The sequence below is a fragment of the Microtus pennsylvanicus genome, chromosome 7 (genome assembly GCF_037038515.1).
Source record: "Microtus pennsylvanicus isolate mMicPen1 chromosome 7, mMicPen1.hap1, whole genome shotgun sequence".
NCBI classification, from domain to species: Eukaryota; Metazoa; Chordata; class Mammalia; order Rodentia; family Cricetidae; genus Microtus; species Microtus pennsylvanicus.
The window spans coordinates 23,292,817-23,319,864 of NC_134585.1; the positions used below are offsets into that span (position 1 = coordinate 23,292,817).

Genomic DNA, 27,048 nt, shown 5'->3' on the forward strand with positions numbered 1-27,048 from the left:
CGATGTCTCTGCATCCTTAACTGTAGGTGGGGTAGAAGAGGCCTTGGAACTTTTCTTCCCAGGTGGCTGGTCAGTTCGGCCCATTGCAGAGTTACCTTCCCTACTCAGTTCATGAGGCTGTGCATATCCAAGGACCACTTTTGAGTGACGTTTCTGGGCCTCCATCCTTTCTTGGTGTCTGTCTGGAGGCCATCTTGTAGTCTGCATATGATAGGGCCTCTGGGTATGCCTGAAGCCAGTGGAGGAGTCCAGCCGACCATGGTTAATAAGGAGCTAGCCCCTGTCCTATTCCCTTCCCTGGCTAGCCCAAGACATCAGAGACAGAGGCCCTACCATCTCAGCCTTTAGAATGTGTAACCCCATCTTGGGACAGACCCCAAGGATAGCCCTGTTAGATAGTCTCTTCCTCCAAAGTAAGTTAGGTGAGTGGATCTCCCAGCCACCTCCAGGCAAGCCATAGAATCCAAGCTGCCAATCCTTGGCACTGATGAAGTTGGTCACTAGACATCAGCCAGTCTAAACTAGATGATGCAGAATTCTTTTGTCTGCAGGGCCCATCCCTAGGGATTGTGACATCCATCAGCGAGTTAAGGAGACTGAGTCACAGGAGACCAGGCTTCTTTGTGTCTTGGCCTGTGGTGCCCTTTACTGTCTGAGTTCTTCCTTTATGGATGGCCCCTTGTAAGACAGTGCCCTCTAAGATATGGTGAGCCCCTCTGGCAGGATGGAACACCAGAATCTGTTTTATTCCATCCCTGGGAGTATCACATATGCCTGGAAAAAGCAAGTCTCTTTAAAAAAGAAAGAGAAGAAGATGGCTGGTGATTTCCCCCTTCAAAACCTGCAGCCCTGTATCTGATGATGGAAGTCACCTTTCACCTCCAAGGGTGCCTCCCTTTTACAGCAGGAGGGTGTGACTGTACCTTGTCTAGGACTACACTTGGGGCCACACAGTCCAGATCCTTAGCGCTCTGGCTCTGGGTCAAGGTCCACACCCATCCCCAAGAAGCTAAGACTGGTGAGTGGTTGGGCAAGCCACCTTCCATCCTTGTTAGAACAGGGTAGGGAAAAGCCAGGGAATTTGAGCTCTCCAGTGACCATCTGAGTGACGACGGCCAGCGTGCCTGAGTCTTGACATTCCTGAGCCAGGGTCTGTTCTCTGCCCTGGTGCCACGCAGGATTCTCCGAAAAATGTGTGAGATGGAGGCTGGTGGTGGTTCGACACTGGAACCATCTCAGAGATCCCCAGCTAGTGCCAACCAGTTCTGGGTATAGGTATCTCCTCAAGTCTTTTTTTCTCCCCCTCAAGACAGGGTGCCCTGAAGTCCAGGCTGGTCTTGAACTTCCTATGTAGGTAAAAATGCCTTGAACTCCTGATCCTCCTGCCTACACTTCCTGAGTGCTGGGATTACAAGTGTGTGCTACCATGCCAGGTTTCGGATTTTTCTCCACCTATTAAGACTTAAACCACCTTCCCATAGTCCCCAGGACCCAGTGAATTTCTTGGTCACCCTAGTCTGCCTGGCTCAGGGTCAGTGCCAACCAGCTCTCTGTAAGCCTTCAGCCAGTGTAAAACCTACTTGCTGTCCCCTACACCCCTCCTGCCTCTGGCTCTGTCCATCCAGGTGCTCCCCAGGTACTAAGTAACAGGCTCCCACCATCTGAAGGGCTGATAGCTGTAGCCATAGGGGTGGGAGGGGAACAAGCCACAGCACCCTATGCCACCCTTGCTCCCACCCAGCCTATGCTGCTTTTGCATCCACCTCTCCCTCTGGGTACTCTGCTGGGTAAAGATGTGGCACACAGGAGAGGGAGGAGCCAGAGGGGAGAGGGAGGAGGAAGGATGAGAACTATTGCTGTCTCCTTATTCCAATCCATTCATTAGCAATAGCTGCCTGAGCTGTAAGGCCTGCCCTAAGGAAGTTTACATATTCATTTGTTTAGCACAAGCCATCATCAGGGGAAGGAAGGAATAAGCCTTAGGACTGGGAGATGGAGCCCCTTTGGGTTGGAGATAGAGGGGGATGCACGCATCTCTGCTGAGAACAGGGCAGGGACCTCAGGCTTCAGGCTCTGACCCTTCCCACTGGAAGTGATGTTTGCAGAGAACTTTATAGCTCTAGACTATAAAGACCATTTGTCTGCCCAGGTGGTCACTCTTCACCCCCATGCCTGCCCCAGGAGGTCAGAGCCTAATCTTCCTTAAACACCTACTGCACACGGAGCCCTTTCTGTGGTGTTTCCCATAAGGGACAATAATCTTATTGTGTGCATCCCACTGTTAGGAACCTGAGAACCAAGAGTCTGTCCAGTATCCCTACACTGCTCAAAGTGTGCAGTTGGGGCTCCTACTACAACTCCCTCATAGCCCCACTTTCTGTATTTTCTCCCACAAGGACATTTTTTCATGAGCTCACCATTTTTTAGTTGGAAAGATAGGGAATGATCAAGGCAGTCTTCCCCCTTGTTTTATAAACATGTCCAGGGCAGATGGAAGAATGAGCCTGGTGGCTCCTAGTAATTTACTCATCCAGTCCTGGTACTTCCCCCCAAAGAACACTGACACTTGTCACTTACAAATCTGGGTCCTTAAAATGACCTAAGTCATTTCCATGGCACGATTGACCGTCACTGACATTCCCTGGTACTGAGCCAAATTGGTAGCATGGGTCCTAGTTTCCCAAGGTCCCTTTGCCCATCACACCCTGCTCCTGGGCACTAGGGACAGTGGCTGTACGATGATTAAAAGCTTAGGCTGTAGTGCAGCCCGCTGGGGTGTGAGCAATGTCACACAGCTTTGGAATCCAAAGGATGGAGGGGTAACACTCTCTGCACCCAGCTGCTGTGTGAACTGAGACGGCACACTTAGAACCCCATGCAGGAAATCCTCAACGGATGGAAGCTGCCCTTACCCCAGATCCATGAAAGTCTAGAAAAATAAACAAACAAATAACAACAACAACTTCAAACTTCTAGGAGACTCTCTGCATCCAAAATCTACGAGGTCTCGGGACCACTTGCAGCTCCAGCCTCCTGTCCAGTCCCTGGACTTGAGGTCATCTGTTAGCAAGACTCCCAATGGCCACACGGGCGCGCGCGCGCACGCACACACACACACACACACACACACACACACACCCTGGATTCTTCTCGTGGAATTTTCTGACTCTGTAGGAGGGTGTGAAGATTTCGTTAGGGCCTTTGATAGCATTGGTGTGTTTGTTCATGGCGCCAGGCATATAGAACTCCAGGCTTCACCCATGATGGATGGTCAGGGTCCCCAGCACCAACCCAAACCCCCAGGAAACCTTGATTCTTGAACAATTCATTCACCACATAATGAGTTTCCCTCATCCAAACTTCTCAGGACCAGGAGTGCCACAAAATTCAAGTTTGAATGTGTTTTCATAGAGCTAACGATTTAAACACTCCTAATCTGGAAATTTGAAATCTTGAAGCCTTTCAAGACGTCTGCTGATACCCAGAAAACATGGATTCTGCAACCATTTCAACTTTTTCCATCTCAATCTGAGCTATGCTGAAGGCAGCACAGAGATTATTATACCCATTTCCTGGTTGGGAAAAAAACCCCCGAGGTTTCATATACCCACTGATGTCCTATAGCCACCAAGAATGAAGTCACACAGGGCCATAGAGTAGCAGGAGCATAACCCAGATGTGCAGACAGTTGTCTCTAGGTTTTTCCATTTTAGCCAACTGACTTGAAGGTGATGGTCCACAGATAGAACCTCCATTTTCCCAGAAACCAGAAGCTGAGCTGAGACAGGATGAAATCTCCAGCATCTAATCACACTAACAGCTCAGGCTAGGACTAAAAGTGAGGAGAATGGAGTCAGATCCCCAGGGTCCTGCCTCCAGTCCCTGTTCCTTCCCGCCAGCCCTCAAGATGATAAGGCTAGTCCTTAAGTAGGCAGCCATATTGGCTGGTATTGGAATAGTACGTTATGAGGCTGAGACTCCTGTGGACGCTGGGCTACCTGATTGTCCCGGCCCTCTCTTTCTTTGCACATGGCTTCAGGCAGCTGCTAGGCAGATCTACCAGCTACATACTTCCTGGTGCACAGGGCCCTGCACCGCATGCTTCCCTGTGCATCTGCTGGTCAGACGGACAGCCCTGGAATGTGGACACTGTGGCATGGACTCCATCATTCATTATCTAGGAAGGTCACTGGTTGGCATGACAACCAAGTTGCCTTAAAGGGAAGAGGTAGAAGCTGGGTCCATTTCACTCTTTAGTTTTCACACCTGGCTTTGCAGAGCAAGCTCTGAGAGGGGAGTGAGAGAGCAATGCCATGGTTGAAGCTCCGCTGGCCCTAATGTCTGGCATCCTTGGGTAGTCAGGGTCATGTGTACATGTGACAGAGGAAGAGGTCTCTGGCCCAGCCTGCATGTGAGAGCTGGGAACCTGGGAGAACCAAGAGCTGGAATCACTGAGCAAGTAGGCCTCTCATGGGACAGAAGTGAAAGAGATGTTTGGGGACAGAATGCTTGGTCATGCTAGGGTGACATTCAGGGTCTAGAGCTTTGGCCTTGGAGGTGACAGAAGAGCCAGAGATGGTGTCTGAGGGGGGAAGTGAGAAGATAGGAGACAACAAGCGTACCAGGATTTCCTACAGGGAACACAACTGAAAGGGAGAGGGACCTTCAGGGGTCTAGGTGTAGTGAGAATTTCTTTCATTTTTCATATTAATTTTAATCAAAGGTAAATGTCCTCTAGTACAGTGTGGCTTCTAATGAAAACAGCAGGGTCCTGCTCTATCTCTCCTACTTCGAGACACTCTCCTTCTCATTTGGAGATCACAAATCCTTTTCAATTGCTCACTTTTAGATATTAGCTAGTAACTTTTTAACTGCGGAAGAGAGAATTTGACATTTATCCATTCCTACCTATCTTTGTTACACACAAGTACCAGAACACATATACAACAACACAGGCACACACAAGCACATACACAAACACCAATACACACCACTAACAATTCCCCACCATTCCTTAAAGCATAATCATTGCCTTCCTGTTAGCTAAGATAGCATTTGGTATGTCTGGTGCGATGACCACATAAATGTCACTCTTAGATGAGCCACGTAGTATACTGTACTTATACAATTCCCCTATTGTTTGTCCTAGAATTTATTCACTTCTTGTACTTGCTTGCTTTGTGTTCCATGGGCTGATCACTTACTTGCCCCTAAATATTTTAGCATAATTCTGATCACCTCTTAGTGTGTTAAAAGGAATTCCTTACCTTACTCCTATATTGGATCAGGTTTTTTTTTTGACAGATATCATTTTTATTCTTTCTTGGTTTCTATCATTCTTTTAATAGGACACACCCTTCAGTGATTTCCAGGAAAAGGGATTTATGGGAATGTTTTTAAAACTTTATCTGAAAGATGCATTTATTTTACATTTTTTACTCGTTGATGGCTTTGATAGCTGGGCTGGGTATAGAACTAGTTTTCCTCATTTTGTGAACTCATTTCTTCCTCTGTGCTTCAGCCTGTAATGTTTTACTGTTAAGAATCAATGGCGACTTTGCTCTTGATCCTTCTGTGTGTGGGCATTTGTTTTCTCTCTAAGGTCTCTGGGGTTTTCCCCACATGGATTTGTATTTTGAAAGGTCTAAGTTTTATGTTTTCGTTCAGGTCTATCTCTGAAACTATCTGGGCTCATGTCTCTTGGGTCTGGAAGGTTTATCCCTGTATGACAAGCTTCCTGCTGCTGGCTCTCTGTGAACTCCTGTTAGTTGGGCTTTGGGTTGGTTGGGTCTAAGCTGTTCCTCTAATGTTCTTACTTTCTCGCCCATGTTCATCTTTGAGTTACTTTACTTTGGAAATTTTCTTCATTTCTGACTCTTCTGTTAAATTTTTTTCCTTCCTCCCTCTCTCTCTCCCTCCCTTCTTTCCTTCCCTCCTTTGTTGTTGTCTGCAACACTGGGCATGGAACACAAGGTTCCACATTTGCATATGCTAAGCAAGTTCTTTATGACTTAGTTGCACCCCGGCCTCTCTTTGACTCTTTCCATTTTGAGGCAGGACTTCATTAAGGTGGCCAGAGTTGCCTTGAACTTGTTACCTTCCTACCTTCACCCCTGAGCTGACCTTTATTTTCTGTTGGGCTCTTCTTCCTCCTGGAATGTTCCTGCTTCAGAGAGGCTCTGTCCTGACTGGACTTTTAGGACACAGGTGGCTTCTTATCTTCCCTCCCCCCACTTCCTTCCTCCCTACCTCCCTGTATTTTGAAAACAGGCTTCTGCTATGTAGCCCAGGCTAGTCAGACTGGCAGTGAGTCTTCCTACCTTGGCCTCCTGAGTGTTGAAATTCCAGGTGTCCCCTGTCTCTTCATGTATAAGAGTGACGATATATTTCACATTCTGCCTGTTCATCACAGGTGCTTGGGGTATGTGGGGTGGGGGCTGGACAAGACTTCCCCTGTTGCTTTCAGGGCCCCTTGGCATGTTACTCCTTGAGTTTTCACGTGGGCTTGTTTTCTGTGTTCTGCCTGGCTGCCCAGCTTCCGAGGGCTGACCAGCAGACCTGGTGGTGAGAGAATCAGGAAGATGAGAATCCTCTCAAGTCCTTGTCCCAGCTCCCAGCCTGCAGTCTGGAGTCCCTTAACAAAGCCATCTAGAAAGGGACCTGTGATCTGCAGTAAGAACTGGAGACCTAACCTCATTTGGGTCCAAAAGACCTTCTGCCTCCCGTCCCGTCCTCAGCCCTACACAGCCCCTCGCATGCAGCGTAATGTGGACTTCGCAGATCCTGGGCTTTTCTAGACACAACCTCCTGGCCTCCTAAGATACCCATCCATTTCCAGTTTCCACAGCGTCATTGGCATCTCTCGTGTGCTGTGGTCCCCTCTGCTGTTCTGTTTGCCCTTGTGGACCTTATGCATTTTTAATTCGCTTTATGTCGTCTTGGTGAGAGGCTGGGACCAAAACAGACATAAATGAATGTGTTCCGTTTGCCATGTTTGCTGGAAAGTCCCTGATTCTTTAACAATATTTGTCTCATGCCTTCTTCAGTCAAGAGACAGCCTAAGAACTGAAAAGGGGCCAAGGCAAATGGCAGCAAGAGAGGTCTGGGGAGAACTCCAGAGCCACTCCGGCAGGTTGCATTCAGGAGCTAGTGGCTGTTCAGTAAGCATGTTTGTGGCTGTCTATCTGGCTTCCTGCAAAGGCAATACATGCTGCAAAGCAGGGCTCAGAATTGTGTGAATCTTCTGGGAAGATCTGACCACTTGGGGTGCCATCCCAGGGAAGAGTCTTCTAGCAACATCAGATTGAACATGTGCCACCCCCTGAGAAGAGAGAGCAGACAGTGATCAGGAGAAGAGACGTCATGAAATGAGTTCTCCTAGCTTTCTTCATAGAGATGGACCACAGGTCTACACATGCGGGTTTGTGCCTGCATAAGAGTGCCCTGTCTTGACCATAATGAAACCCCAGAGAGCTCCAGAGAGACCAGGTACACACCTGTCCCTGTTCCCTCATGCTCCTTTAATTGGCCATTTCCACCTTCCCTTCCTGACTTCCACACTTCTGATCTATATGAGCCAGGACTACAGTTCATGTCCTGTAGACCCTATTGTCCTGCAGACTCTATTCCTTCCCCTCCATGGTCAGTAGGTGACAATAAGAATGTCCTAAAGACCTCTGGAAGTGACACCTTGGCGAGGCAATCCATGGAACCTCAAAACACAGGTGCCTCTCTGGCCCCGAGAATTAGGCAGTCATCCTTCCTGTTGTACCAGGAGGCCTTTTGTCATCTGAGAAAGCATGAGGAATTCAAGGTACCCTGCTGCTTCTGAAATTCCTCCAGGGTTAAAGTGTCCATTAGTCCTGTCTCCTCTAACCTAGACCAGCTCTCACCCAGGCTGCATCCCCGGCTAACCTCTCTCTCCTCCTCTGCCCTACCCAAGGGATGGCTCCCAGCCTCTGAGTGGCTCACACATGTTCCAGAAGGGTCTTCTCCCAACTCAGATCCACCAAGCCACCTGCACCTTGTCAGAACTCCATCTGTCGGGAATTTATTACTAATGCATTTCCTAACAGGCTCTATAATAAGATATTAAAGACTGTAGCTGCATCTAGCAAGCATTCCATAAATATTAATAATGCCTTTAGAGATAACACCTAAGCAGAGATGGTTGCGGGTTTGTCTGGATTTGGTCAAGGGTACAGAATTCATCTAGCCGGGGAGGGGCCCCATGATGGCAAAGAGTGTGAGTTGTGGAGCGCCAGTTCTTTCTCCCACTTGTCTTTCTGCCCTTAAAAAAAAGTGTCTGTCTTTTTTTTTTTTTTTTTGAGACAGGGTCTCACATAGCCCAGGCTGGTTTTGAACCTCTGATCCCCTTGCCTCAACCTCCTCGGTGCCTAGATTACTAGTATGCACCACCACAGCTGATGTTTGCAGTTCTGGGGATCGAACCCAGGGTTCTGCATGCTGGGCAAGCACTTCTACTAAATGAGCTATTTCTCTAGCCAGATACGTTCTCAGTTCATTTCCTTTGTTGATAACTTTCCCTCCATAGTGTCTCCTTGTGCTCTTGATTTCTGTTCCAACAACTGTGCCCTGGCCCTGGCTCCTCCAGGACATTTTTCCCTTCTGATTCCCCTTTTTCCTTTGGGTCCCAGCTGTCCCTTTCCCTGTCCCATCCTACTTTTCTTTGTGTCTGTTTGACTTTCTCTCTCATCATTCTCTCTTCTCTTTATCTCCAACCTTCCACGCATTGTCCCCTCCCCACCCCCGCCTCGCCTCTCTCCCTGGCAGTGTACAACCCCCCACCCTGCTCTGTTCCAGTGAGCACCCTAAGCCACCTCCAGAGAAGCCTGGAGTAGAATGTAGCTCAGCCTGCATGGGAGAAGCAAGCCATTCATCATTATTATTAACGAACAAGATCCCGAGCACGGCAGAACTTTCCCAGAGTCTATTCCCTTGTCACCCCAAGGAGTAGCAACAAGATTTATTTGTCTCAGAATTGCACAGGGTGGCCCATTTACAGCCGGCCCATCGCAAGTGATGTGGAGCTTAAATAGGGGCTGGAGGAGGCGGAGGCCTGCCCTGCGTGTGACCTATGTGGTATGGCCACTTGCTGAAAGGGACAGCCTGAGGTTCGAAAGGGACAAGGGCTATAGAAGCGTCTTCACTCCGGGTTGACTGTGACAAGTGCGTGATCAGGCTGTTTCTTGCTCATTCTGTCACCTGCCACGGCCGTGTGAATCATTGCAGTGATCTCTGTTGATCTGCACATTCAGAAGAGATAGTCAGCGAGTGAGTGCTGGAGCCTCTGAGTCACGTCCAGCGAGCCCTGGCAGAGCCGTGACCAGGGAGCAGTGGTCAGGTGCTTAGATTTCTATGCTGACTGTGGGCACTGACGGGGAAGAATGCCAGCAGAAGTGGGGGAGCCTGTGGCGTTGTCTGGGAATAAGGAGCCCTAGCATGTTTGAGGCATGTTCTAGAAGTGTCAAATGGGAGCAAAGAGCTAAGACTCATAGAGCAAGAAGGTGTCCATGAGAAACACCTCACAAGTCAGGTCCCACACACAGCAGCCACAGGGGTGTGTGAGGATCAGTGTAGAGAGGACCCAGGGAGCCTCATCTCCCCCTTCCCTAGATGGATAGTCCCCTCACTGCACTTGGGCCTGTCCCATGCCCATGACACCCCCGAGTGGATGGCAAAGATCTTTCCATCCTGTTTCCCTTAGCAAATTGATTTAATTTCTATGACCCTATCTGATTGGCCTATGCAGGTCAGGTGGTTACTCTGGCACCAATCAAATAGATCCTGGGTCTGAAGTTGCTTGGCATGTGACCTGGCTTCATCTTTTGAGCAGAGTTGAGGAAGGAGGGTGGATGAGGAGGCCCATTGGTGTCTGTGGGAGGTTGAGAAAAGCTGTATAAGAACCAAAGCATTTGGTTTGCAGCCACCTGTCAGGAGCCATGGTCAGACCTGGATCACCCGTCACGATCCAGGGCTCACCTAGGGAAGAACATAATACCTCCCTGAGCTCACTTCTCTCATCTTTCAAATGAGAGGCCTGGCCTGGATCATCCTGAAGCCCCTGCATCCAGAATGGTCCATAGTCAGAACTGGCCTTTTGGTTTAGGGACATCCCTGGCCTCAGCTTACCCCTCATCTTAGGCCCAACTCTATCCTCCTCTTATAGGCTCTGCACCCCCTGCAGGGTCCCTTGGGAATATTTCCCAGTCTTGTTTGTTGCAAAACAAGAAATTAATACATGGACAGGTTTAAAAAGAAACACTATGTTTATTTGCCTACACACACACACACAGACACAGACACAGACACACAGACACACGGACCTCCTGTGAGAGTTGGCTTTCTCCTTCTACTGTGTGAGTCCCCGGGAGTCAGACTCAAGTCATCAGGCATGGCAGTGAGTGCCTCTACTCACTGAGTCATCTCTCCATACCAAAGGTGCTTGTCCAAGTTCATGGTGAAGAAATTCGTCCGTAGGCTCTCCTGGGTCTCATCTCCCCATGCCTGGGATGCCATTTCCCTGCTAGATCAGCAGTTCTGGGCGGTGACCGTTGGTTGAGTGTTGCTGCATGTCACCATGTCTCCTGTAAGAAGCATGTCCTATTATTCCCACGTCATCTTGTGTAATTCTTTCTCACATCATCCCCGAGAGGCTGTGCCATTAACAGTTCCATTTTACACACGAGGACCTGGAAATCAAAAGGGGTTAAACAGTTGATACATAAGGTCTCCTGGTAATTTGGGGGTCTGACTCCAGGTTCCTGCTCTGAGCCTCCAGGGTCCACTGTCTACAGGGACCAGATGTGCCTGGCCCCCGAGAATCTGCTTGTGCTGAGAAGGCAGGCCTGTGTAGCCATCTGCGCATCCCTTAGAGCAGCAGCTGGCACTGGAGAGGCTCCAGTGTGTGTGCTGATCCTTGGTAGAGCATGCGGCCCGGGGTTCCGGAATGCGGGAAGTCAGCACTCTTTTCTGCCCAATGTCTGCCTTCTAAGTTTATGGATGGCTCTTAGCCAGGGTCATTTAAAACCTATCCTAAGTTATGCAGAAATCAAATGGGTTTTCACTGTGTGAGACATTGTGCCCAAGGTTGGGTACAAATGGGCCTTCTAGTTCCCTTCTCCAGTGTCCTCTGGGCCTCACTCCTGGCTCCAGAGACCCAATGTTCACAGAGCCTAAGAGTTTGTCCTAGACCATGGAGTGTGGACAGGTGAAATGTCCTCATCCCTTTGGGATGGAGCTCAGGTGACGTCTGATGGGGCCGTATTGCTGAGCTGAGCTGAGCTGTATTCTGCACGAGGCCTGCATCTCCAAAACATATCTGGGCGTGTGTGTGCTTTAGAGGAGAGTGATTAGGGCGTGGAACTGGAGGCTGAGGGAGCATCATGGTGGAGGCTGTCTTTATGGAACCCTGTACCAGGGGAGCTTGATCTTCCAGCCACAGTTTTACAGGTGACTGTGACCATTAGGGTCCAAAGGAAAGAGATCTTCTTAGATAGCTTCAGTGAAGGCATGTCTGGGAAATGCTCACTTTCAAGGGGTAGTGTATTAGTCACTTTCCAGGGCTGAGACAAAAGACCCAAAGAAATCATTTTAAGAAGGCTGGAGAAATGGCTCCTGAATATGTACAAGGACTGAGTTTGGCTCCCAGCAGCAGCAGCAACAACAGCAACAAAATGTAAAAACAAAACTAAAAAACAACAACAAAAACAAATGTGGCACATGGCTGTAATCCTGGGGTCAGGGAGGCAGAGGCAGGAGGATCCCCAGGGTTCATGAGTCAGCCAGTCAGTCTAGCTGAAACCATCAGCCCCAGGTCCTGCGAGAGATCTAGTCTTAAAAAAATAGAAAGTGACTGAGGAAGGCACCAGTACCAACCTCTGTACTTCCGTGCACACATGCATACACACCTGTACTCAAGTGCATGCATGTGAGCATGACCACATGGGCAGACATATGTGCACATGAAGAGAGAGAAGAAAGAAACTGACTTAAAAGAAGGGAAGGTGTATTGGGGTTCACAGCCTAAGAGGTTGCTGCCCATAGCTGCTTGGTTCTATTGCTGTGGGCCTGTAGTGCAAGGGAGCTACTGGGTTGGAGCAGTACAAATGGCTCCATACAACTAGGAAATAATGCATGAAGGGCAATCCAGGGCCAGTCTATGTGGGGTGTTCTGTGCCAAGGGTACTGGGGATCCACAAATGGTGATTGGGGGAGAGGCAACCCACAGCCAGTCTTCTGTTCCCATCATCAGAGTGTTGAGGGATGTCCCGTCAGCCCCATACTTGGCCATCAATGGAGGAGAATTGGCCAGCTCAGGTAGGGCCATAGCAACTCAGTCGCGGGGCTTTCTAGAAGCACTGGTTGTCCCAAAAGAGCCAATGCCGTGGTTGTAGGGCAGCCTTGGTTGTAGAGGTTGAGATCACGTGCTTGGAATCAGCAGCCCTTGAACCCAAGGCCTTGCTTGCTTGCCCATCTCCTCGCTGTGTGGCTTTGGACCAGTTGCCCTCTATGCCCCATACCAGTGCTGCAGCAAGAAGGTATAACTGGTGGTTTTCACCTTCCCCTCCCTACAAAGCACCTCCTTCAAGTGTCTTTCCTCCAGTGTGTCCAGACTTTCTACAGTGTAGAGAAATCCATGTGGCCAGCGATGAGCAGACACTGTGGAGATAGGGGTGGACAGGGGCAGGCGGTTTAGCAGACGCTCAGAATATAAGCACTTGGTGCTGCCGAGATCTGACTGTGTGTCACGGAGCTGTTCACTGACTAGTCTGCATGCCAGGCACCCTCCGAGGCCAATGGAACTGCAGGCTGCAAGGGAGGGTGAGAACTGGCTGAGGCTACAGGCCAGGGTGGTGAGTTACAGGGCGTGGCATATAAACCGGGACAGTATACAACCTTCCCGCGGAAGCCCCATCCCAGCCTCGTGAGGAAGTGGCCTTCACCCGCCACCCTGAGTCAGAAAGGCACAAGGGCTTACATGAATGGTAGAACAAGAGTTACAGCATCCTGGAATGCTCCTTGGAGGCAGAGCCAGCTAAGTAACCACAGATACTCAGCTGACAGGGTGGCAGGGGAGGCCCCTCCCCTTGGAGACTCCAAGCCCCCACCCCCCATCCAGGTACATACCTCCCACTCTTGCTTGCCCTTGGCAGAGTCCCACAGGAAGGTTCCTAGTTACCCTCCAGGGCAATCTGCTGCAGCTTGGGCAGCCAAGGGGCTCTGGACGAAGGAAGCGGATCCACCAAGAAATGGGTTTGGGGACCTAAAGGCCCCTCTTCCAGGACTCTGGGATAAGCAGGCCGTCTTCGGAGCCCAGTGCTCTTACAGCCACCAGGAGGCCATCAAAAAGGGGGAAAAGGAAATCATGCATTTTACATTCCTCCGAACCCGCTTAGAATGGAAATGACAGGCTGGGTTCGGTTGGCTGCAGGGGCGCGGTTAATGGCCTTTGCGGGCCGGAGGAATGGCGGCTGACAGGAGCAGCTACTTCCGGTGAAGTGAGACTCAGCCTCTTATTTACTTTGCTCTCACTCAGAACACACCAGTGGGGACCCCCATCTTCATCGTCAATGCCACCGATCCTGACCTGGGTGCCGGTGGCAGCGTCCTCTACTCCTTCCAGCCCCCGTCTCAGTTCTTTGCCATCGACAGCGCCCGAGGCATTGTCACCGTGATCAGGGAGCTGGACTATGAGGTCACGCAGGCGTACCAGCTCACAGTCAACGCCACGGTGAGTTACCGCCCTGGGCCGCCAGTGCCTCCCATCTGTGTCTTCTCATCTAGAAGGAAACAGGGTATTCCAAGGAGACTTGATTTAGCTCCCTGCCTCTTGAAGATTTCCAGTAAAGAATCTGGTGATGGTGGCGATAGTAAACAGGTGGTGTCACCGTGTCCCTGGCATTGTCCTCGGAGCCCAAAGAGACTTTCCATTAACCTTCAAACATCCCCACCTCATGAGTATGGTTGAGATGCCCATCTTACAGATACCGACAAGAAGACTGAGGCAGAGGGGAGATTCCGTGGTTCACCAACATCACCCATGAACACAATTGCTTAGCTTGCATGGGCAACCTCCTTAGGACAGTCAGTGCAGGTGCCTCTGGGAAACAGATCAGGGTTGTCAACACAGATGTGCCCTGACATTACCTAACAAGCAAGCCCAGAGCAGTCCAGACCTCTGACCAAAACCCCATAGTGTGGTAATGCTTCCCCACCAAGGAATGCCCACTGCGCCAAGCCTCCTGCCCAGTCCCAGGGAATTGCAAGATGGGCCAGTTCAGGACAGAGGAGGAGCGTTCAGCCCATTTTGTAGATGACAACATTGAGACTCCCACAGTTGGTTAAGAGAGGGGAAATGGGAATCCAAAGCTTTGTCTGACTTTGGGCTCTGGCTGCCATTGGCCAGGAGTCTGAGTTCCCAGCATGCACCTGGACCTTTGATGCTAGCTATTGTGAGGGGCTGAGGGTTAAGTCAGCCATATCTTAAGCAGGCTCCTAGCCCTGTGTGTCCTCATTCCAGTGACCCCCTGGGAGCACAACTGTCTTTTCAGTGGCCTGCATAGCTAGAAGTGACCCCCAACACTCTGTTGTCCCTTGGGTCTGTTTGCAGAGCTCAGGCTAAGAGCAAAGAAGTCATGGAACCCTTTCTTCCTCCATGGTCCACTGGCCTCACCCATAGCACCAAGTCTTGCCCCCTACTGCTCTAAAGAGGGCATCCAAGCCAGGCTCCCTACTGATGCAGAGAGGGCACCTGCCCCTGGCGCTGTGAGCCTTCAGAGGGGACCCTTAGCTTTAACACCATGTGACTGCAGAGTAAACAGCCAACCCCAGACTCCACATGGCAGCTGACATCCCAGTTCCCTGCTTCTGGCCTAGGTTGAGTTTTGAAAGATAGAACTTTTCATTCAGTCTTGGCTAAGACTTGAAGAGACTCCTAGAGCCAGGAAAAGCCAGGTTCTTGCCTGATTCTTTGGGAGGTCCCTGCCAAGAATTTCTATTTTCTCTCCTAATTACATATTAGTTTCCTAGGAAGAAGTCTAAATAAAAAATAAAAAACTGACTTGGGAGTGGAGGAGAGTTATAAGTCTGGGGTCCCCTTTTGGGGCACACCCACTAGCAGCATCTGTGCCCCCTCCTCCTTCCCAGTCACCCCATCCGGTGCCTGCTCCCTTTCCCCGTGAATCTGTCCTGTGGGGTGATCTCTACCCCGCACACGAATGGCTTTGGGATGTAGGATTAGACCAGAGCACGAACAGGAGTGTGGGTAGCCAGGTCCATCTAGGGCACATGAGTGAGTGGGGTGAGGACTAAGCGGGCAGACATGACTGTCCTTGTTATCATTGGGTCTTGCTAGCTGGTTACGTTGGGATGTTACACAGACCTCGGTCTGCAGAACATTTAGGGTCTTAGAACACAGGCTTTAGTGTTCTTTTCTTAGTGGGCTTTATAGGATAAGGTTTCTGAGTATAGTGGCTTAATTAATATTGCCTGTCCTGTCCCGGGGTCATGCACGGCCTTCCTGACTTCTCTCAGCACTGCTTCGAGGAGGCCCCCAGATGGTACGAGCCCTGGAGCTCCCCCTGCTGGTTTGACTGGAAAAGTTACTGCCTGGCAAATGCATAGCAGAGTCAGAGGAACCTTTCCTGTAGATGGGGGGCCCCATCTTAGTGTCCTCTGTCCTGAGATGGGGGGCCAGTGGCCCTGGATGAAAAGGACAACAGAGCTGAGAACAACGCCATTCCCACCCAAGATAGTGGCCCCACCCACCTGGCTTTCAGGAGAACTAGTCCTAAACCCATGGCCCTGCAATCAACACATCAGCCTCAGCCCAAGCCCTGATGTAACACCAGCCACTCTCCAGGATGTCCTGTTTCCATTTTCTTGAACATCTCAGGGATTGCCAAAGAGCCTTAGTGCTTTTGAGACTCTCTGTAGGAGTGTAGAGTTCATGTGTGTATTTGTAAATACAGGGGTCACACACTAACACCCTATGCATGTATGCATGTGTGTTCACAGTGCCCTTCTAACCAAACACTGTGTCCTCTTGCTCTCTTTCTCTCTGTGTCTTCCAAGGATCAAGACAAGACCAGACCCCTGTCTACATTAGCCAACCTGGCCATCATCATCACGGATGTGCAGGACATGGACCCCATCTTCATCAACCTGCCCTACAGCACCAACATCTACGAGCATTCTCCTCCGGTAAGCCCTGCCCGCAGCCCCAGTGCTGTCCTTTCCCTGCCTCTAGTCCCTGTGAGGGACAGCGGAGACCCCAGGCACTTTGTACATTACACTATCTTCCATCTCTCTGATGTTCCTTGGAAGGTACCGTGGGACAGAGAGCTACGTATGACTGACCATAGGGGAGCTGATTCATGAGCAGTGATACCCATGAGCACTCCGGCCTGTGCAGGGGGTGGATGTGGATCTAGGCTCAGCCATACCTCCTTGTTGCTTGGTCATGTTCTCCACTGACCTGCTGCACCCCTTGGCCACAGGCACCACACACAATGACACAGCTTCCTTCTATTGTGAGGCTCCTCTCTTGAGCCCGATCTATTCTTTAGAGCTCATGGAGCCATCTGCCCTTCATAATGTCTCCTCCTTTGGGGACTCTCAAGGTCAGGTTTCAGGGGTAACGTCTGACTTTGTATTTATGTCACAGGCCTATCCTTTTGTTCCTCTGGGACTAAACAGCTGTCCCTGATCCAGTGAAGGTCTCAGTACACAAATAGGCCATGGTACACTCCACAGGGGCCTGGCTGGGGTCCTGGCTAAAATATGGGTGATTGTCACTGCTGTGGTAGCCACTTCATTCTTCTGCAGACTAGAGGGGAATGCTTGCTGTGGGCTGATGAAGGACAGTGAGGCGCATCCCCAGACAGATGCTTCAACATGCATCTTGAAGTGTTTGTGAAAGGAAAGGAAGGGCTTAGCTCAAAGGGAAAGTGAGGGGGACCCCTGGAGACTGGAGATACTCAGAGCCTTACCCTGCCCCCTGCACTACTCAAAGCCCCAAACATGGGGAGGGGTAGGTATGAACAGAGTTCCTAAGTCAGTGCAACCAGGGTAGCTGGCCCTGTTTGGGTGCTATGGTTGTTCTAGCTACAGGCATCCTTGGCACCAAAGGTGTGGAGCTGGCGTTTGGTCACTTGCTTTGGGGGCCAGATAGGAATGAAGAGTTGCCAGCAAGATGCTTATCCTCTTGCTGCCATGGGTATCTGGAGCTGCTTGGAGAACAGATGGTGTCATCTTAGGCTCCCTACTCCCGTTCTCGGCGTCTAGGTAGATCAGGGCACCATCTTCTGAAGTCCAGGCTGCATATGCTCAGTCCACCCGTATCCAGGGACTTCTCCTTCCTTTCCGCTACCAAACCCAGTATTGCTAGTCCTGCATCTCAGCCTTAGGCCAGACCTGACTGCCATCTTCAGACAAGGCCTGCCACCTGACTCTAGCTCTGGGCTTCTCAATCTGAGTGTTCAGAGCTTGAAAGCGTCTGCTGCCATGCTTGCCTGGTATCAAGGTCCAGCAGAGGTGGTCTTTGATGAATGTGTTGTAGTGGGATTTGAGAAGCATCTATGGAATGAATGAATGAATGAACTCAGGCTCTGGTCATCTCAGCCCTCTTGTCCTGCCACTCAGCCCACCCTTTTACTTGCTCTCATTACCAACACAGAGACCCCCTGACCTTCAGTTCCCAGCTCCCCTCTCCCTGGCTTGTCTCTCACTTGTCTCAGAGTTAGACACCCCTCCCCACTGCAATCCAACTGACTCCTAAGCTACATAATTTACCGGTCAATCCCATCTCTCCTGTAATGTTCGTATAGGAGCATAGGCTGAGCGATCCAGATCCTGTCTCTGGAACATCGGCTCGGGATACTCTTGGGTCTCCCACACACCCTGTGTCCAGGAGAGGGTGTGGGGAAGACACTTAAAGCCAACTTGATTGGTGCGTGCTGGCACCACATTGCCTGTGTCCCCAGAGGAACCCTGCGAAGCCACGCTGCCGTCTACACCGACCCCGGGAAATGGGGCAGGGCAGGGGGTCCTAAAAGAACCCATTCTCACAGACATCAAACTGGGGTGGCTGATGATTCCTTGTGTCCATTAGCCTGAGACAAGGTATTTAACCCATGCGTCGTGAGATAGTCATGAGACTGTGTCTTTGACCCAAGCATCTTCTGAGTCCCCGTGGCAATGCCTTCATAGCTTACACAGGCATCTATGTTGGATATCAGAGTTTTCCTCTGCCCCTGTGTGCACTCACTCGCTCCTCCTTCAGCCTCAGATCCATCTCCCAGGTATTTATTAGGTGTCCTGTGTGTCAGGTCCTGGGCTAAGTAAGCTATGCCCTTCTTTTCTAGAGGATCCCGTGGAGCAGACCAGATGTGTGTCTTCCTTCATACCCACTGTCCTCAGGCCCCTCTGCCGCTTGTCATGTGATTGTCTTCTTTATCTCAGATCTTAACATTTCTTTTTGTGGTTGTGTTGCCCGTTGTCTGCCAGTTTTGGGGAGCAAACGCACCCACACTGTGAGGGCATGATAAGTACCTTTCACAAGGGTTGTGGCCCAGTAGAGGAAGACAGACCAAGCAGTGAGCTGGGTTCCAGCCTCTCTGGGCATTGACCAGCTCCATAGCGTTTGCACGGATCTGCTTCTCTTAGTTCTTCCCTGGAAGAGGAATCCCAGCTTTCCCATCCCCTAGAGCCTTTCTCCTCCAAGTCAGTTCCCACATGCTCCAGGCCCGATGTCTCCAGGCTGCTAATCAGTTCCTAAGCCTTGATCTGGATCTCCGTGTCCCTTTAGTGTGACGGGTTGATTTCAACACACTCAATTCCTTCACTGGGCCAGGGCTGGGATGCAGCATGGCCTGTTCAATATCCCAGACTGGAGAACCCAGGCATCCCTCATGCCCAGTGCTATCTCTGCTGCTTCCTGGGGCCACGTCAAGACCCCGCCCCACCCTCCCGGCTCCCCCTCTTTATCTGTGGCTCCCAGCATGTATGCCTCCCTCTATCAGTGTATCGGGCTAGCAAGCTTCATCTAAAGTGTATATATTACCTAATAAAATCCTTCTTATTTGGGATTATTGCATCAAATTTTAATTTCCTCACTCGAACGGCAGCATGTCGGCCTGCCCGTCAGTGAGGGGCCGACAGAAGGTGAAAAGAGCGGATAGACTGCACAAATTACTGCCGGCGATGCCTATCAGCCCTTTGACTGGAATTGACTGGAATTAAGGACTGAGAAATAGGATTTTCTGCCTCAGAATCTGCTGTGGCAGCTCTCGTCGGAAGTCCCCAGCTGTCCCCACCAGCCAGCCCCCACCCCAGTTAACTCCCCTCCCCACACCTCCAAAGCAAACTGCATGTCACCTTTCGAGTCCTTAATCGCGGCAGAGAAATGGGGGCTGGGGTATCCCTGCTAAGCTTGCAGAGAATGAGATTGGTAGTGGTCTCTGAGACCCAGCACCGGTCCAGTCTGGTCCCCGCTGCAGCCACTTTCCTGGTGACAGGCCACTGGGTAGGTACCTGGTTCCTTCTAGTGAAGTCCCAGCTCATGCCCCACTTCCTGCCCACCAGTCAGAGTCCTGGTCCTCCAATCTCAGATAGAGCGGGCGTCTTGTTCCAAGTTCAACCTTCCTTTTCCCAGTTACCGACACTCTGCCTACCCATCATGCCTGGTGAGCTTAAGCAAATTCCTAAAAGCTACAGGAATATGTCCTCCTCTGCGGGGGAGGGGTCAGGAGAATCTCCGCATACCCATCGTGCCTGGCACATGGTTGGTACCCAGGAGATGCTCACTTCACTGGCTCTTCCTCATGGGGTACCAGCTGTTCAAATGTAGAGAAAACTCCTTAGCTAGAGAATAGAACTTACTGTGTGCAATGTCGCAGGTCCAAACTAGCTGGCATTGTTTGCAAATGCATGCATAGTCCCAGGCAAGGCACCCAGGGTTGCATTAGGTATTCACAGCAGCTCTCTAGGGCCAAATATATAGTGTCATTTATATTTCCTCTCTCTCTCTCTCTCTCTCTGTCTCTCTCTCTCTCTCTCTCTCTGTCTCTCTCTCTCTCTCTCTCTCTCTGTTATGTGTGTGTGTATGCACACGCACTCATATGTGTGAATATACAGATCCGTTGCCGGACAGTGGAGCCTCTTATACCCATTTTATAGACGGAAAACCAAGACGTAGGACATCTAGTTACAGGACTCAAACCTTTAACCACCCCGGCTTCTCTTCTTGTCACAAGGAGACAGGACCTAGCAAGCCTGTCACCTGTCGCCTTTCTTCCCAGAAGGTCACCTTCTCCTCCTCACAACCTGAGTGCCTGGGGAAGGGAAGAATCACTCAGCAGGGGCCTGTCTTCAGCCCTCTGGCTGGAGCAGGAGCTCCCACTCACCCTCCTGGTGGTGCCCCCAGGGACTTCGCCTCCCACAGAGCCACAAGCTGTAGGCGTGGACTCATCCTCGGGAGGCACACTACTTCCTCCCCAGTCCTTGTCTTTGGAAATAAGTTGCAGTATATTGAAAATATAATCACTGAGACTCTGAAACAAGAGCCGTGGGCTCCCCAGAGCCCCCATACCTCCTTGTTAATTCCTTCTCATAACGTTTCCAGGCCTTCTGTCTGCACTTGTATTAAAAGCTCAGAGTTTTATTAAAAGTGGATTTATTTACCCAAAAAGAGATGAAACCCCGAACCTGATTGAGAGCCTGGCAGAGCTTGCTCGGCAGAGGCTTGGGTCCAACTTTGTCTGGAAGAGGGACCCCTCTTCCTCATGTCCCAAATAGTCAGTTCTGCTGTGTTCCCCCACCCACCTCCTGGTTGCCATCCCAGATCTGAATGCCCATGCAGATGGCACCCACGGGGCTCTGAGGACCGAGGGGCTTTTGGGTCACAGACGTCTCTGAAAAGACCAGCAAAGCTGCCTTACCCCGTCCCCTTGAACTCAGCCCAACCTACCTGGGATAGGGCAAGGCATCTACCTGTCCCTTAAGTGTATTGTTTAGTAACTCTGCCCTGGAGCTCTAGTGACCTCTGAGCTTAGTCGCCTTGGCAGCTAAGTCCCATGTCTAGAAAGCCAGTTCAGGAAGTCGAAGCTTCAGGATAGCTGTATTCCCTTAGGACCACCTCTGGGGACAGACCAGGCCTCCCCTGATGAATAGTGAACCCCCTAGGTGGGCAGGTCCCCCAAAAGAGCCTTCAGTGGGATGATGGGGGAAGCTGTGTAGGTCCCACAAGTATAGAGTTGGGCTTCCCTGTGGCCTCCATGTAGCCATGAGTCAGGGGCCCTCCAGGTTCCATGAGAGGAAGCTTGGGAGGGCAAAGTGATCAGTCTACCCTTGGCCCCTGGTCAATCCAGAACACATGGCATCTCCAGGGATGGCTGGCATGTAGGCATTTCCAAATTCCACAGGAGCCAGTGCTCAGAATAGTTCCTGACACAGAGCAGTGACATTCGGAAATGACATTAGCATTATTACAGCAGAACCCTGCTGCTGCCTCCGTACCTGGTGGACAGGAACATTAGAGCCAGAGCGTTTAAATATGAGGCTGGCTTCCTGTTCACTCACTCCCTGCTCTGGGATCTCCAAGAGTCTCTCTGCTTTCTGCCTGTTTCTTAAGCTGAGGAAAAGAGCCAGGCTTTAGAACATTGGGCGGCTGGGGCACCTGAGTTCATTGGGCCAGCATTTAAAGCAACCCTCTGTGCCTAGGAAGGTGTACTTTTCAGTGTGGCCACTTGGTTCTTCTCATAGCCTATTCAACTCCTTAACAGGTCCAGAGGATCCAACCAGAACTCTTGCTCCCTGGGTGAGAGGACAAAGAAGGAGCTGGGCCTGCTTGCCATATGGCCTGACCTCTGCACACAAATTGAGATAGTCCCACATTCCCTCAGGGAGCTTGGAGGCATTCCATCTTCTGCACTCTAGGCTAAGGGAGGCTGGAAAGGCATTTGGGAAGAGCAGTGCTGTCTGGGGGAGGAGGCTGTGGCTCCTTCTGTGTCTTCACAGCTAGCCTGGGAGGACTGGGAGGGACGCGCTTGCCCCTCAGGGTGAGTGAAGGTGAAGGTGAGTGAGTGAGATACAGACAAGGCCACAAGAGCCCCTTTTAGATTTGGGAGTACTGGGAGGATACTTCCACCCCCCAAAACTGTCCATCACCCAAGGAAACCTTCTAGGACATAACCCTCAGGTACAGGGTGGACAGGGACAGCCGACCTACACAGTGGTGTGAGGGAGCCTGGAGAGGGGGATGGCAATTGCTCCTGGCAAAGGACAGCTTAGCAAGTGGTGGCCATGGTGATGATGATGATGTCAATTTCTTTTTTGCGTACATTTGCTTGTTCATTCAATGAACTGCCATTAGTGAATGGTTACTTAACAGCATCCCTTCCTAGAAGTACACACAGCCAAGCCCTGGCCTGTCTTATACCTTCTCCCTGAGGTGTTTTCCCTTTCTTCTTCTTTCCTCAAAGAACTCCTGCTAATTCCTCGAGATCCATCCTAAAGGCTGCCATCTGGACACCCCTTTCCAGGCTCCTCTGGGTGGACTAGGTGGATACCCACTCTTTCCTGTGCATCTGTCCATCTCATTGCCCCAAGATGTGTACAGCAACTGTCTGTCTATTGCCTGTCCTTGACCCTTTGCTCTGGGAGGAAAAAGTCCATACTCCCTTTCCTGACTCCCTCAGCTCCGAGTCCCTTGACGATCAATGTTGTGAGGGAATGGGGGCTGAAGGCAAAGTCCCTGGAGTCAGGAGTGATGTCACGTGGTACCCACTTCCTGGGTAAGCTCTGTAGTTGTGAGTTGGCGTGGGAAGGGAACGTAAAAGAATGCTAGGACACCCACAAAGAAAGATAACAGTCTGGAATGCAGGCGACTGAACTCAAGTCCCTTCTCTCCCCCAACCAGGGCACTACTGTTCGGGTGATCACTGCTGTGGACCAGGATAAAGGGAGACCCCGGGGGATTGGCTACACGATTGTCTCAGGTAAGCCCAAGTCTGCAGTGTTTGTCACATATCCCAAGAGAGCCACTGCTGTTGGGGGCTCAGGCTCAAAGAGCCGTGGACTACATAGAATGGCATTTCAGACCTGTCTCTAGTTACAGTCCTTGCAAAAGAAAGGAACAGACTTAAAAGGGAGGAACAGGGTTAAAAGGCTGTGCTGTCTGGGGGCCCTGGGAAGAGGAATGTGTGCTACCATCTAAGGTCTGAAGCTGCGGGACTTCTGGGGCTGTGAGCCTGGAATGTGGTGACCCTTATCTCACCTCCTTCCGTGCGCTGGGATTTCTGTTCTTATTTGGTGAAAAGGTGGCAATTTTTACATCACTTTGGAACAAATAGAACTGCTCCTGTCTGATTTCATGTTCTAGTCACACTTCCAGCTGACAGGCATTCAGGTAGCACAAGGATATCACGGCGGGAGACACCGCGGCCCCCTCCCAACCAATAGATCCCTTGGCCGTGGAGAATAGCAACGGGCTTAATTGTTGGCTCTGCGTGAGAAGATGCCCAGCTCAGGCATGCCTTACCCAGAGACCAATCCGTGACAGCTCTGAGGCGCTGTCCAGGGGCTAAGTTACCCCCACTCGTAAACACTGGCTCCGTACCTACTCCATGCATACCGGCTCATAGTGTGCCTGTCCAGTGCACAGTCTCTGAAGGGTCATCCTGGTGAATTCAGGCAAGCCAGACAGATCAGGAGGAGGAGAAAGTCAGGCCACCCCAGCCTGCACCCGAAGAAAAGAGAGTGATGTGGTCAGAGCATTTCCCAAAAGAGAGAAAGGCATGGGGATCCAGAGGGAGGAGGGAGGCTTTCCCGAGCTGGCTGTGTTGGTTGGGTCCCTGTCTTACTTGTCACTCATATATTGGGAACAGGAAGAGTACTTGCGTCAAAGTGGTTTATAGATCATGTGACTTGCTCCTGTGGTGAGCATTGTAGGCCCAGTGAGCCCCAAAGCAGAGCAGATGCAGCCAGTCTGGGTTAAGCATCTGTAGGAATTGGTACTTGAGTCCCTGAATCCCTCTGATGCCTTCTACCATGTACCCATTCTGGTACCCAGGACAGGAACCAGCCCAGAGTAGACCCTGATGTATATTCATGCAATGATTGTTGTTCTCGGGTCCTGGGGGCCACCTGAACCTCAGGTGCCTCAGCAGCCTGGGCTGGTTGTAAGGGCTCTGGGTTTATGTCAAGACCCACCTGCCCCAACCAGGTACACACAGGCTCAGATCCGGAGCATGCAGTTGACCCATCCACACCTGAGGCCCTGTTCCCTTGGGGCTGTTTATCAGCCACAAGCAAGGGGATTTATATCGGCCCACAAGTGTTCTCCCCACTACTAAGGATCCCTCTGTTTTGCCGAGAACAAAGAGGCCTTTCGTGGTAAGTTATGGCTCCATCACCATCAATTTGTTCCCAGCCCCTCATGACCACACTGAGCCTGATGGATGACAGGGTTCTTTCCCACCGAGGACTTGGCATGAGCCCCATGTCTTCCTGTGCCTACCATCCTGGGCACCAGGGGCATCATTCTCCCCATGCCAGGCTACAAAGGCCTTTAGGGGCTCCTGTCCCAGCCTGAAGTCTGAGTAGCCTAGCCACATCCCTAGTCACATCCCTCCTCTAACAGGACAGTCCTACTGCAAGGAATGCTGTCTTCCCCATACAGAGCCCTGGACCGAGCATCCAAACTGGTGGGTTTGAGAACATGCTTTGCTTCCGGCCAGAGTTGTATTTCCGAAGGATGTTTGATTTGTTGCAGGCTTCATGGTGTTAACCTATAAGATGAGGTTAAGAACCCTAGGGCTGTGGATGTAGCTCAGTCGGATGCTCGCTTAGCCTTCCATTGCTACATAAAACTGGCCATGGCGGTACACACCTCTGATATCAGCACTCACTGGAGGCGGAAGGAGCAGAAAGATGGGAGGTCATCCTTGGCTGCTTAGCAGGTGGGTGAGTTTAGGCTAGCCTGGGCTACATGAGGCTCTGTTGCAAAAATAAAATAATTGAAAAAAAGAAGGGAGGGATGGAGCAAGGAAAGGAAGGATAGTAGGAAAACAAAATTTAAAGACAGAAGGAAAAGAGGCCGGATCTCTTACAGCAGTTGGTGTCTCTTTCCCCATCTGCTCTCTGTGCACAACACACACACACCAAAGACTGAGGAGAAGAGAACCCCAACTGGTCTGGCTGATCACAAGTTCTCCTTCCTAAGAGTCAATGAAGGAGAGACAGACATTAATCCATTCTAGACAGGGAAAGACAAGACGTGTGCCTCCCTTGGCCAAGGGCTATAGCTGCTAAGTGGCAGAGCAGGCACTGAACCCCAGCTCATGGGCTCTGGAGAACACTCAGTATCTATGACAACAGAGGTCCCCAGACCAGCGGCATTGGCATCACCCAAGAAATTGCTGGAGATGTGAAATCCGGGCCCCTCTAAACCTGCTGAGTTAGGAGCTGGGGGTGGGGACAGGTGACACTGAGGACTTCACCATGCGAAGCTCTGCACATGTGCGCCACAGGCGATATCGTGTACCAAGGCCGTGAAGTTTCCTACTTAGGAGGGTGAAACGAAGCTTACTCTTTATGTGTGAATTACATACATCCTGGTGTGGTGCTGAAGTTACACATCCGGGAGGTAATCAGGATCAAGGGTCTCTAGGGACTCATTGGGGTGAAGCAGGGCAGGTGGGGAACAGAGAGAAAAGAAGACTGCTTACGAAGGAGTAGTCTAGAATAAAAAAATGAGAAGTATGCCGGTTCCGACCCTTCACCCGTCATCTTTCAGCACATCGACCTCATCTGCAGGGTCACACAGGGGACGTGCCAGGCACCATGGTGGAGGGCAGCAAGGTGCTGGGCTCCTTCCTGGATTTGCTGTCAGATGAGATATTTTTTTTGAAAATAGATTGTTTAGGAGGAAAAATTGACGTGCATATGCAAGTGTGCATTCCTACACATGGGGGAATAGTTATTTATAGTCTGACTTTATGAACCCACACACGTATACAACAGCAGCTACGTCAGGCCCCTGGCCACAGCATGCTGGGGCAGCCGTCGTCGTGGGAGACCATCCGGCAGCACACATCAAAGCCCTTGTGATTAAGCTGCTATGCATTTTTCTCCCTCTAGGAAGAGAAAGCGCAGAAGTAGAATTGCCTTGGAAATCTGACTAACACACCCAGCTTCTGGCTTGTGGTGGCACACTGGGTACCTGGAAGCCCCAGACTTCAGGCCTAGCGTGTAGCTGACCTGTGGGGGCTTGGCCGAGGAGACATGGCAGGCAGATCAGAGAAAGGTGACTGGGATGTTGGTTGAGGGCATGAAGAAAAAAAAGAGTAGGTTCCTGGGCATGGCTGGCTGGCTGGGCAGACTAGGGCCTCCCAGGGTAGTCTGTCATCTGGATCAGAATTGGAAGACATGAATATTGAATATTAGTTCATTAACAGTCCACCAAGGTAGCTTCACGGCCCCTCCAGATAAGGTTAAACCGGTGTGAGCAGGCCATAGCGAAAATGTGAAAATAGAGAATACAAGTAAAGGAGGGGAAACACACATGCACACACTTCTGTTACTGAACTCTGCTGGAGGCCTAGGCAGAAAGCTTTAAGGGTTAGCAGCTCTATTTGCAACCGTGAGTGTCTACCCTTGACCCACATCGGCACCCATACCAGAGCACCCCATTATTTACCCAGGCAGACATCACTTGCTGAGTGTGGTGCAATGATGGGCCTCTGGGGATTTTTTTTTTTTTTGCCTTGCTCTCTGCAGGCTGTTGTCTATGGAGAAGCTGTCTGTCTCTCTAGCCACAGCTGCAGGGAATGCACTGTCGTGTGCTGTCCCAGGCTCGGCCTGTCAGCGTTCTCTGCTTCTCTTTCTTGACAGTAGTTAGGGACATAGCCTCTGGGTTGGGAACGGTGAATTGAATTATCTAAGCACACTGTGCGCCATTCACAGTGCCTTGTTTCCCCAGTATTAAAACAATGACAGCATGTTGCACGGTCCTCCATTCCTACTGGT

General features: G+C 50.8%; 1 protein-coding gene across 1 annotated transcript in view; it reads left to right on the top strand.

Moving 5' to 3' along the window:
• Window positions 1–27,048, top strand: part of LOC142853975 (cadherin-23-like) — a 246,940-nt gene that overhangs the window by 93,928 nt on the left and 125,964 nt on the right. The window contains exons 6-8 of the mRNA XM_075979128.1: window positions 13,559–13,753; window positions 16,096–16,224; window positions 22,940–23,018. Of these exons, the coding sequence (XP_075835243.1) occupies window positions 13,559–13,753; window positions 16,096–16,224; window positions 22,940–23,018 (403 nt within the window). The remainder of the gene's footprint in view (window positions 1–13,558; window positions 13,754–16,095; window positions 16,225–22,939; window positions 23,019–27,048) is intronic.